The sequence below is a fragment of the Mustelus asterias genome, chromosome 13 (genome assembly GCF_964213995.1).
Source record: "Mustelus asterias chromosome 13, sMusAst1.hap1.1, whole genome shotgun sequence".
In the NCBI taxonomy this organism is placed as follows: domain Eukaryota; kingdom Metazoa; phylum Chordata; class Chondrichthyes; order Carcharhiniformes; family Triakidae; genus Mustelus; species Mustelus asterias.
Genome location: NC_135813.1, coordinates 80858118 through 80871376, shown reverse-complemented (window position 1 = coordinate 80871376; position 13259 = coordinate 80858118). Strand labels below are relative to the sequence as shown.

At 42.1% G+C, this 13259-nt stretch overlaps 1 protein-coding gene across 4 annotated transcripts in view; it reads right to left on the bottom strand.

Annotated features, from left to right (window-relative positions):
- The window catches only part of sbno1 (strawberry notch homolog 1 (Drosophila)), a 127957-nt gene that overhangs the window by 105451 nt on the left and 9247 nt on the right, over window positions 1-13259 (bottom strand). For all 4 annotated transcript variants that reach the window (XM_078227107.1, XM_078227108.1, XM_078227105.1 and 1 more), the window contains exon 2: window positions 9247-9378. In XM_078227107.1, coding sequence (XP_078083233.1) covers window positions 9247-9378 — 132 coding nt within the window. The remainder of the gene's footprint in view (window positions 1-9246; window positions 9379-13259) is intronic.

Genomic DNA, 13259 nt, shown 5'->3' with positions numbered 1-13259 from the left:
GAATGCTTACCCGAAGATCGGAGGCTGAATGTCCTTGACTGGTAAAACGTTCCGACAGGAAGGGAACACTCCTGCCTGGTGATTGTCGCACGGTGACCGTTCACCCGCTGTCATAGCGTCTGCATGGTCCGCCTATATACGCCTCAGGACATTCTTTCCTGCAGCGTACGAGATAGACAACGCTGGCAGAGTCACATGAGTATGTACCATGTACGTGGTGGGTGTGTTCTCACGTATGACGGTGGCATCCGTGTCGATGATCCGGCACATCTTGCAGATGTTGCCATGGTCACTGTTCTCCTGAAGGCTGAGTAGTTTGCTGCAAACAATGGTCTGTTTGAGGTTGAACATTTGTTTGAAGGCAAGTGTGGGGTGTGGGGACGGCCTCGGCAAGATGTTCGTCTTCATCGATGACACGTTGAAGGCTCTGAAGATGATGTTGTAGTTTCTCCGCTCTGGGGAAGTACTGGATGACGAAGGGTAGTCTTTCAGTCCTGTCCCGTGTTTGTCTTCTGAGGAGGTCGGTACGGTTTTATGCTGTGGCATGTCAGAACTGCCGACCGATGAGTCGAGCGGGATATGGATATATCCCTCTTTCCACTCGCATTGTCTGTACCTGTAAAGACTCGCATTCCAACAGTTATCTTGCAATTGTGTCTCTATGTATACATGCTGTGTTTGTGAACCAACTCTCCACTCATCTGAGGAAAGAGCAGTGCTCCAAAAGCTCATGATTCCAAATAAACCTGTTGGACTTTAACCTGGTGTTGAGAGACTTCTTACTGTATTCTTGAACTATATAGTGTTGCTTAGTACATAGCTACCAGGTAAATAAAAGACAACAATGCTTTAACTAGACCAGGAAATGAAGACACCGTTTTAATGGCGGAAGAGAAAGTAATACTGCTCAAAGTGATTCCACAGGGGCCTAACTGGTAAAATTATTTGGGGAATACAATTAACAAACCTTGGAGCTCAAATTAACAAGCTTACCACAAGGTCAGCAACAATCTGCGTAATTTGTTTGTAAATATGTTACTACCTTAGCAGAGATTGAAATTAAACTTCTCTTTGCCCCATGAGACGTATACACCTCTCCTCGCAAAGACAGATGGAAGACAAGTTATCCTGTAAACCACTCCTGCTCAAAATTTGAATGACCTCCAACATCCAAAGACGACAAAATGGAAGGAAGTGAAAGAGAAAGTAGATCATTGATTTTATAATGTGCATCTTGAAGTCTCTCTAGACTCTTTTCCACTGATAAAGGCGCCCTACAAAATTCCTCTTTTCACCAGCCCTTTGGAGGATCAAAATGTCAAGTTAAATAAGAAAACAGTAATGATTACAATGTTTTCTCGAAATGGAAATCGTTTTTAAATTGCTAGCACAGCTTAAAAACGCCAAGATCTAAGAAAAATAAGCAGAAAAAAGGCCTTCATACTTTGATCTTAGGCATTGTAGAAACAAAAACTCCAAAAATGAACAAACGGAGTAATAATCAGTTGTCATTTAATGGGTTTCAGAGCTTGAGCAGCAGCTGGCGTTGCTGTGATGCATCTTCAGGGTTGAGCACTTGGGAATAACGCATCTATAGACATGATCATCTCACAGCTTAAGAGTATGCAAGGTGATCGCCACTGAAGTAGTAATAGGCAGATAGAGCAGGAGTTCCCACGAACACATCCAATCAGTACTCAATTCTGAATATTGGTGATCAATTTGAGTACAGCCAGAGCCTCGTCCACGGAACCATCGCTGGTTCAGCTTCAGTACATATGCGCACGTGGCAGGAACTACAAAGACGAGTGGAAAAGCGACAGTGATAGATCTGATAGTTAGGGGAACAGACAGGTATTTCTGTGGCCGCAAACCTGAATCCAGGATGCAGGTGCCAGAGTCAAAGATTCACTGAACGGCTGCAGAGCTCGCAAGAGTGGGGATGGTGAACAGCCACCAGTTATGGCCCACATTGGTACCAGTGACATAGGTAGAGAGAGAGAGATGTGGTCCTGCAGTCAAAATGTAGGGAACAAGGTAAGATGACGAGTACAGGAATAGCAGGCTACAGCAGATGAATGCATGATTGCAGAGATAGTGCAGGCCAAATCTCTAGATTCTTGAGAGATTAGGAACTGTCTGGAACCTGCGCAGACTGGATGGGTTGTATCTAAACAGAAGGGACCAATTTTCTTACAGGACGATTTGATAATGTTTTTGGGGGAGAGTTTACACTAACGTGGCAGGTAGAGCAAGCACGAGAGCAAGCAAGAGGGCAGGGGAGGGAAGGAAATAGTAAGATATTATGTAGGTTCAGCCTATAAGGGAAATATGGGTTCAGGGTTTAACGCAAGAGGGAAAGTCAAAGTCAAAATTAGGGTTTCAGCATATGCAAATAGGCAGTGTGGGGTAAATAAGATTGGTCAGCTGCAGGCATAGATAGCCACATCAAAATATAACGCAAGAGGGACCTGGCTCAAAGAAGGGCATGACTGGCAACTAAATATCCCTGGATACAAGGTGTTCAGGAAAGGAGGGGTGGCTGTAATAAAGAGAATATTGCAGTGCTGGAAAGGGAGAATATTGCAGTAGTCAAGGACAGAATCTATTTGGCTAGAGGTAAGGAACAAAACAAAGGATGCAATTGCATTGCTTGGTGTCGTCTATAGGCCACTAACTATTGGGAAAGACAGAGGAGCAAATTTACAAGAAAATTAATGAGGTGCGCAATAATTATGGAGTAGCTATAATGGAGGGCTTTAATTATCCAAGCATAGACTGGTGTAAAGGAGAGGAGCAAGAGTTCCCAGAATGTGTTCAGGATAATCTTCGACCGGAGTATGTTTCCAGTCCAATGAGCAAGGAGGGATTGTTGAACTTGGTTCTTAAGAACAAGGTGGGCCAAGTAGATCAGGTGTTGATCATTGTACAAGATTCAGATGTCAGATAGATAATCCAATTGAGAACTTAGCCAAAATTGGAAGGTTCAGAGGGAAATTGACAAAGCAAAGAGAAACAAACAGAATATAAGAGACTATCAGCTAACGTAAAAGACAATTCAAAAATCTACTTGGCATATGAATAGTAAAAAAGGTGTCAGAAGGGTGGGGCCAATTAGGGACCTAAACGTGGATCTACGCATGGAGGTAGATATTAAATACTTTGCATCTGTCTTTGCCAAGGAAGATGTTGCTCAGGTCATTGTGAAAGCGCATATAGTTCAGAACTCAAAGGAGTTTAAATTTGATAAGGTATTGAATAGTGTGTCTGTATTTAAATCTAATAAGGCACCAGGACCGGATGAGATGCCTCCTACAAATACTGAGGAAAGTGAGAGTGGAAATTACAGAGGTGTTGGCCACAATTTATTTTGGACTCGATTTGTGCCAGATGGCAAATTACACATTACACCCTTGTTCAAAAAATGACAAAGATAAGCCCAGTAACCACTAGTCAGTTTAACATCGGTGGTAGGCAAGCTTCAAGCAGCAATAACTTGGTACAGAATTAGTCAATTGGGAAAATAAAGGTTAATTAAAAGCCAGCATGAATTTGTTAAGGGCAAATCATGTTTACTTAACTTGGAGATTTCTTTGATGAGGTAACAGAGGGTTTTGCCAAGAGTAATGTTGTTGGTGGTGTACGTGGACTACCAAAATGCACTGTGCTACACCACAGACTTGAGTTAAATTAGAGTTCATGGAATAAGAGGGATAGTAGCAACATGGATACAAAGTTAATGGATAATGAATGTTTTTCAGGTCAGAGGAAGATTTGTAGTCGAGTTCCCCAAGGATCAGTGTGAGGAACCTGGCTCTTCTTCACGTATCAATGACCTAGACCAAACAACTTTAAAAAAAACAGATGATACAAAACTTGGAAGAATTGCGAACCATGAGGACAGTACGGAACTGCAAAAGGATACAGACAGGTTCATAGAATGGACACACAACTGGCGGAAAAAATTTAATGCAGATAAGTGTGAAGTGATTCATTTTGGAAGGAAGAAAAGGGAAATGCAATACCAAATAAAGGGCACAATTCCAAAACAGGTGCAAGAGCAGAGGAGCATGGACTCACATGTGCATAAATCATTGAAGGTGGCAGGTTGAGTGCATAGTTAATAATAAACACCCTGGGCTTTATCAACAGGGATAGAGTACAAAAGCAAGGAAGCTATATAAAACATTGGTTCAGTCTCAACTGCAGTGCTGCATTCTGTTCTGGATGTCACACTTTAGGAATGATGTGAAAGCATTGGAGATGCAGAGATTTATGAGAATGGTTTCAGGGATGAGAAACTTCAGTTACGTAGAAAGATTGGTCAATTAGGGACTGTTTCCCTTTGAGAAGGTGGAGAGGAGATTTAATAGAGGTCTGGAAATCATGATCTGGTAAGAAGTTTAACAACACCAGGTTAAAGTCCAACAGGTTTATTTGGTAGCAAAAGCCACACAAGCTTTCGAGGCTCTGAGCCCCTTCTTCAGGTGAGTGGGAATTCTGTTCACAAACAGAACTTATAAGACACAGACTCAATTTACATGAATAATGGTTGGAATGCGAATACTTACAACTAATCCAGTCTTTAAGAAACAAAACAATGGGAGTGGAGAGAGCATCAAGACAGGCTAAAAAGATGTGTATTGTCTCCAGACAAGACAGCCAGTGAAACTCTGCAGGTCCACGCAACTGTGGGAGTTACAAATAGTGTGACATAAATTCTGATTCTAGGATCGCATGATAAAGACTCAGGAGGAAAAAAGCAGAAATATTTATGTGAAATAGTGTGACATAAACCCAATATCCCGGTTGAGGCCGTCCTTGTGTGTGCGGAACCTGGCTATCAGTTTCTGCTCCGCGACTCTGCGCTGTCGTGTGTCGCGAATGTTTATATTTCACATAAATATTTCTGCTTTTTTCCTCCTGAGTCTTTATCATGCGATCCTAGAATCAGAATTTATGTCACATTATTTGTAACTCCCACAGTTGCGTGGACCTGCAGAGTTTCACTGGCTGTCTTGTCTGGAGACAATACACATCTTTTTAGCCTGTCTTGATGCTCTCTCCACTCCCATTGTTTTGTTTCTTAAAGACTGGATTAGTTGTAAGTATTCGCATTCCAACCATTATTCATGTAAATTGAGTCTGTGTCTTATAAGTTCTGTTTGTGAACAGAATTCCCACTCACCTGAAGAAGGGGCTCAGAGCCTCGAAAGCTTGTGTGGCTTTTGCTACCAAATAAACCTGTTGGACTTTAACCTGGTGTTGTTAAACTTCTTACTGTGTTTACCCCAGTCCAACGCCGGCATCTCCACATCAATCATGATCTGGACAGTAGATAGAAAGAAATTGTTTCCAATGGTGGAATAATCTAAAAACAAGTGGACAAAGATTTAAGGTAACTGGCAAAAGCAGCTATGGAGACGAGGGAAAACGTTTTTACTCAGCGAATGGTTAGAACCCGAAATGCAGTTAGAACCTGGAATGCACTACCTGAGAATGAGGATGAGGGAGGGTCAGTTGAGGCTTTCAAAAGAGAACCAGACTATCTGGAAAGGAAAAACTAGCAGGGCTACGGAGAAGTGAAATGGTACTAGGTATCTTGCTCCCTCAGAGCCAGCACCAACAACAGGCCAAACAGCCTCCTTCTGTGCTCCATTATTATTGCACAAAGTGGTTGTCCCACATTATTCTGTGTATTAACTTAACAACAGTTAACTGGTCCTCTTCTAAAATAGAAGACAAAAGAGCTTAATACAACAGTCCACATTTTCCAGGCTCTGACATTGAAAAAACATTATGCCAATGTCAATGATTTACTGTCTTCAACCAGACTTTGATCAAATTACCTCAATATTTCTGTGTAGTTTTTGAAAACTATTGTTGAGAGACTCAATAACATAACTCTACATTGCCATTTTTAAGGGAGAATGATCGACACCATCACCAAACTTCTGTCACCAGAAGATGTCAAAAATCACAGACCAATCTTGATTACAATCAGAAAGATGCGTTACTCGGTAACGTGCAATTAAAGACTGATTTAAATCTCTGATTTTCAGATCAAAGCACATTATTTACTCCTGGTTGGGGTGATGATGGTCTAGTTATATCACTAGACTATTAATCCAGAAACTCAGCTAATGTTCTGGGGACCCAGGCTCGAATCCCACCACAGCAGATAGTGGAACTCCAATTCAATAAAAAATATTGAGAATTATGCATCTCTTGATGACCAAGAAACCATTGTTGATTGTCAGAAAAGCCCATCTGGTTCACTTATGGCCTTTAGCGAACGAAATCTGCATCCTTACCTGGTCTGGCCAACATGTGACTTCAGAGCCACAATGTGGTTGACTCTCAACTGCCCTCCAAGGGGCAATAAATGCTGGCCAGCCAGCGATGCCCATGTCCCACGAATGAACAAAAAGCGCATACTTGAATGATCTCTCAAAGTGCGTGAAATACTTGAAAACCGCTGCAGAACATACTACTGTTCTTTCAGGTTGATTTTGATTACCTGAATCAGAAAATCTGAAACAATTTTTAAACTTATAAAAGTAAAAACAAAATCACACCAGTCAGTACAGAAACTTCAGTGCTACCCATGAAATTATTCGCATTAAAATTAATGTTGCTTAGCCAAAGAAAAACAGCGTTAGCAACACCCTAATTGTGGCAGCATGACCAATTGAACAAATATATAGACATACCACTCCTGCATTCAGTTCTCTCAAACAGTACTCATCCCAACACACCCTATACAGAGAAGCAATTTCTCTCAGCCACCGGTCCTACCATTCAGTCATATTGCTACTTAAGTCCAGAGCTGCCCACTCCGAGGTAAAACAAAAGGGGGGGAAAGCCCAAGATTTACTATTAATGGCTTAGAAAGCAAGTTAACAAATATTCTGAGTCTTGCTACATCCTATCTCCCAAAATGGTAATTTTGAAATGATTTCAACCTAAAATCAATTATTGAAGAGGCCCTCAACATTTTTGCTTCTGAGACTCCATCCGTATTATAAAAATCTCTCAGATCCTCTGCAATACGTGTAGAAATTAGCTGTACATTAAACATTAATTTTTGTTTCATTTAATTCGAAACTTACTGCTGATGCTGTGCCACAAGATGTGGAGTTATCTTCAATAAACATAAGCACTTCATAGTCAATGCTCAAGCTGGCTTGGTACTTTGTTTTCACTAGCGTAATTGCTAAACAATCAAGCACCAACATTTTCAGCCTGCAACAGCATCAGAGGATTTACACTTGGAGCCACCTCCAATAGAAAACAATCAAAGAATAGCACAATATTGGAGGCAACGTGGCACTGTCTGCACCAGCTAGGCCAATTCAGTCAGTCCCTTGCTCCAGCTCCTTCCCTACATCCCTGCAAATGCTTTCCATTCAACTTATAACCTCAGTGAAGACCAGTAATAGATTTATTTTGTAGATTCTGAAAACCAAGGTATTTACTAAAAGAATGAAGTCTCAAGGTTTACAAGAATTTTACTAGACAAAAATCAAAAAATATGAATACAAATAACTACAAACAAAAACAAATTGCTGGAAAATCTCAGCAGGTTTGACAGCATCTGTGGGGAGAGAATAGAGCCAATGTTTCGAGTCGGCACGGTTACACAGTGGTTAGCACTGCTGACTTACAGCGCCAGGGTCCTGGGTTCGAATCCTGGCTTGGGTCATCGTCTGTGTGGAGTTTGCACAGTCTCCCCATGTCTGCGTGGGTTTCCTCCGGATGCTCCAGTTTCCTCCCACAGTCCAAAGATGTGCGGGTTAGATGGATTGGTCATGCTAAATTGCCCCTTAGTGTCAGGGGAGCTAGCTAGGGTAAATGCATGAGGTTATGGGGATAGGGCCTGGGTGGGATTGTGGTAGGTGCAGAATCGATGGGCCGAATGGCCTCCTTCTGCACTGGAGGAAATCTATGAGTCTAGATGACCCTTCATCAGAGCCAACAGCAAAGAGAATCAGCAGCAATTTATAACACAAGCTCAACTGACTTAGGAGTCTTTCAGTTAAACAAGTGTTTTAAACTCTTTTTGGGGAATCTAAAACATAGGAGCACAGTCTTGGGAAAGGGGCTGATCGTTTAGGATTGAGATTAGCAATTACTTCACTCAAAGGGTTGCAAATCATTGGAATTATCTAACGCCAAGGTTTGTGGATGCTCCATCATCGAATACATTTAAGGTTGAGATAGATAGGTTGGGGCGGCAGTGGTTAGCACTGCTGCCTCACAATGCCAGGGACCCGGATTCAATTCCGGCCTTGGGTGACTGTGTGGAGTTTGCACGTTCTTCCTTGTGTCTGCGTGGGTTTCCTCCCACAGTCCAAAGATGTGCAGGTTAGGTGGATTGGCCATGCTAAATTGTCCCAAGTGTAGGTGAAGGAAGTTAGCCGAGTAAATACGTGGGGTTACGGGGATTGGACCTGGGTAACATAAAAAAGGTGGGTTTGCGCAGACTTGATAGGCCAAATGGCCTCCTTCTGCACTATTGGGGTTCTATGCTGATTTTAAGCTGGTTCATAGATTCTCATCTCAGGAAAATGGGGAGCGGGCAAGAAAATAGATTTGAAGCCAAAGATCCATCATAACTGTATGGAATGGCAGAGCAGGCTCAATAGGCCATATGGTCTTGTGTTTTAGCCAACACAATTTCAAATGAACTCTGCTTGAAAGACATTTTTACAGCAGCAAGTTTGTTCAAAAACCATAAATGAAACCCAGCTCGATACCATCTACTCCCCTATAATTAACTTCTCCTTGATCCTTTTCCTGCTTATCTACCAGATAACTTGGCCACATGATCAATTACTGAAAGCCAGATGCCTCACCAGACATCCTCTCCTATAGAAACCTGGTTCTCAAAGGGACCATCACCCTAACAAAAAAATAGTTTGTTTTCCAAAAGCACATGGGCCATCACAAGCTGCTTATCAAATTATCTTGTGAAAGCTGATACTGAACTCAGAAGTTTGAGAAAGATAAAGTGGTCCAAAGTTACACCATGACATGCTTTGCATAATATACATATTCAAGATTGCTGCAATTAAAATATGGACCAAAGATACATAAAACTTCAATCCCAGCTTCCTCACATATGAACTACTGATAAAGTTACAGCACAGAATGGCAACTGAATAAGTTCAAACCCAACGCAAAATAGAAAAACGTGAACTAAATTCAATGCAGATACCAAATAATTTTTAAAAGCCATTTTACCTGCTGTATGCCACTGGATGGCAGAGGTGTCATCAGGCCAGTGTCAAGTGGATCTCCATCAAAGAGGTCATTAGGGCTAATTCCACTTTCGCTCAAAGCAGCAAGCAGAAGATCTTGACCTGGGTCTGTCATCTGTTGGTAAACAGCAGAATTTGTTACATTGAATTTTTTTTTTAAAAGCCTCCACTATATGGACATGCCAAAAATGGGCATTTACTAATACGTTAAAAGCAGCAGCATCTATTTCATATATTTGGCACTCATTTTAATATCACTGCATTGCCACAAGAAGTTTAACAACACCAGGTTAAAGTCCAACAGGTTTATTTGGTAGCAAAAGCCACAAGCTTTCAGAGCCTTAAGCCCCTTCTTCAGGTGAGTGGGAATTCAGGTGAACGAGACAGAATTCCCACTCACCTGAAGAAGGGGCTTAAGGCTCCGAAAGCTTGTGGCTTTTGCTACCAAATAAACCTGTTAGACTTTAACCTGTTGTCAAACTTCTTACTGTGTTTACCCCAGTCCAACGCCGGCATCTCCACATCATTGCCATAAGAATACAGGGGTGATTTATACTGAAGGTGAACAATTTAAGTGTCTGAAATTCAAGCTACCACCCTGCAATAATGGGAAAATTTCCAGCTGCTTCTTGGATTTCTGATTTAACCTGCCGTGGGAAAACTGAAAAACAACAAACTATTTGGGGTTTTCTCTTCACACTTTCACTTCCTTGCAAGTGGAGTCACAGGTGGACAGAGTGGTGAAGGCGACATTCGGCATGCTTGGTTTCATTGGTCAGAACATTGAAAGCAGGAGTTGAGACGTCTTGTTGAAATTGTATAAGACATTGGTATGGCCACACTTGGAATACCGTGTACTGCTCTGGTCACCCTATTATAGAAAGATTATTAAACTAGAAAGAGTGCAGAAAAGATTTACTAGGATGCTACCAGGACTTGATGGCTTGAGTTATAAGGAGAGGTTGGATAAACTGGGACTTTTTTCTCTGGAGCGTAGGAGGTCATGAGGTGATCTTATAGAGGTTTATAAAATAATGAGGGGCATACATCAGCTAGATAGTCAATATCTTTCCCCAAAGATAGAGTTGTCTAAAACTAGAGGGCATAGGTTTAAGGTGAGAGGGGAATGACACAAAAGGGCCCAGAAGGGCAATTTTTTCACAAAGGGTAGTGAGTGTCTGGAATGAACTGCCAGAAGCAGTAGTAGAGGCGGGTACAATTTTGTCTTTTAAATGGCATTTAGACAGTTACATGAGTAACATGGGTATAGAGGGATATGGGCCAAATGCAGGCAGTTGGGAATAGCTCAGCGGTAAAAACTGGGAGGCATGGACAAGTTGGGCCAAAGGCCCTGTTTCCATGCTGTAAACCTCTATGACACAGTTGGATTAAACAACATGAAGCACAATTCAAGGTTTTGAGAGTAGCAACAGAGAAAATATTTCCTCTTGCAGGGAAGAGCAACACCAGTGGCCATTCAATTCAAAATAATCACCAAGAAATCCAACTGGGAATTTAGGAAAAACTTTACTCAAGAAATGGTAAGAATGTAGAACAATCTGCCAGAGTGGTGAAGCAAATATAACATGCATTTAAGGGGAAGCTAGAAAGGGGAAAAACGGAAGATGATTACAATGGTAAAGCTGGAAGGTGATGCATGTGGAGCATAAACACTAGCATAGACTGAATGGATCATACAATCGGTTTTTGTCTGTACATCCTTTAGTTAGTGGAAGCCCAAAAGCAGGTTGATTACCTTCTCAACCAGAACTGAACTGGTTCCTACAGATTGGAGGGTAGCTAATGTAAGCCCACTATTCAAAAAGGGAGGTAGCGAGAAAACAGGGAACTATAGACCAGTGAACCTAACGTCAGTACTGGGGGAGCTGCTGGTGTTCATTATCAAGGATTTCATAGCTCACCATTTAGGAAGCAGTGGTATAATCAGACAAAGTCAGCATGGATTTACAAAGGGGAAATCATGCTTGAGGAATCTATTGGAATTCTTTGAGGATGTAACGAGTAGACTTGGCCGAGGAGAACCAGTGGATGCGATTTATTTAGACTTTCAGAAGGCTTTTGACAAGGTTTCACATAACAGACTACTATGTAAAGTTCAAGCACATGAGATTGCAAGTAGCATCTCGAGATGGATTGAAAGCTGGTTAACAGATAGGAAGTAAAGAGCTGGCATAAATTGATCTTTTTCCGATTGGCTGCAGTGACTAGTGGGCTACCGCAGGGACCTGTGCTAAGGTCCCAATTATTCACATTATATATTAATGATTTGGAAGAGGAAACTAAATGTATTATCGCCAAATTTGCAGATGATACAAAGTTGGGTGGGAGGGTGAGCTGTAAGGAGGATGCAGAGATGCTTCAGCGTGATTTAGACAGGCTGAGTGAGTGGGCATATGCATGGGCAGCACAGTAGCACAGTGGTTAGCACTGCTGCTTAACAGCTCCCGGGACCTGGGTTCGATTCCCAGCTTGGGTCACTGTCTGTGTGGAGTTTGCACATTCTCCTCATGTCTGCGTGGGTTTCCTCCGGGTGCTCCAGTTTCCTCCCACAGTCCAAAGATGTGCGGGTTAGGTTGATTGGCCATGCTCAAATTGCCCCTTAGTGTCCTGAGATGCGTAGGTTAGAGGGATTAGCGGGTAAATGTGTAGGGATATGGGAGTAGGGCCTGGGTGGGATTGTGGTCGGTGCAGACTCAATGGGCCGAATGGCCTCTTTCTGCTCTGTAGGGTTTCTATGATTCTATGGCAGATGGAGTATAATGTGGATAAATGTGAAGTTATCCACTTTGGTAGCAATAATAGAAAGACATTATTATTTGAATGGACATAAATTGAGAGGTCGATACGCAGCGAGACTTTGGTGCTCTCGTGTATCAGTCGCTGAAAGAATGAATGCAGGTACAGCAGGCAGTAAAGGCAGCAAATGGTATGTTGGTCTTTATAGCGAGAAGATTTGAGTATAGGAATAGGGATGTTCTGCTGCAATTGTATAGAGCATTGGTGAGGCTACACCTGGAGTAGTGCGTGCAGTTTTGGCATCCTCATTTGAGGAAATATGTCCTTGCTGCAGAAGGAGTGCAGCAAAGGTTTACCAGGCTGATTCCTGGGATGACAGGTCTATCATATGAGAGACTAAATTGGTTAGGTTTATATTCAATGGCATTTAAAAGAGAGGGGGGGGGATCTCAGAAACTTTTAAAATTCTAAGGGGATTAGAAATGGTCAATTCCTGATGGTGGGGGAGCCCAGGACTAGGAGTAGAAATCCTATAGAAGGATGCCACTCGACACATCGTGTCTGCACCAACAACCACCAAACCCAGGCCCTATCCCCATAATCCCATATATTTACCTCGCTAATCCCTCTAACCTACACATCCCAGGACACTAAGGGGCAATTTAGCATGGCCAATACATCTAGCCCACACATCTTTTGGTCATAGTTTGACAATAAGGGATAAACCTTTTAGAACTGGCGAGGAGAAATTTCTTCACCCAGAGAGTGGTGAACCTGTGGAATTTACTACTACAGAAAGTAGTTGAAAAAGGTGTGTGCTTTCAAGAAGAAATTAGATACAACTCTTGGGGCTAAAAGGTTATTGGCTGGGGGGAGGGGAAGAGATCAGGATGTGGAATTTGATGATCAGCCATGACCAAAATGAATGACAGAGCAGGCTCAAAGGACTGAATGGCCTACTCCTACTTCTATATTATAGAAAAAAGACTATACCCTCAAACAAAAATTTACCAGCAGGAATTAAGCCCCACGCCCACAATTAACCAACTCAACTATAACAATAGAAGCTCAATGACATTAGGGAAATCTAAAGAACGTGCAAGGACATGCGTCAACAAGCTTGATTATTTTCAGTTCATAACCTCATACTTTGGGGTTGTGGATAGTCTGGAGGGATGTCAAAAGTTACAGAGGGACATTGATAGGATGCAAGACTGGGCGGAGAAGTGGCAGATGGAC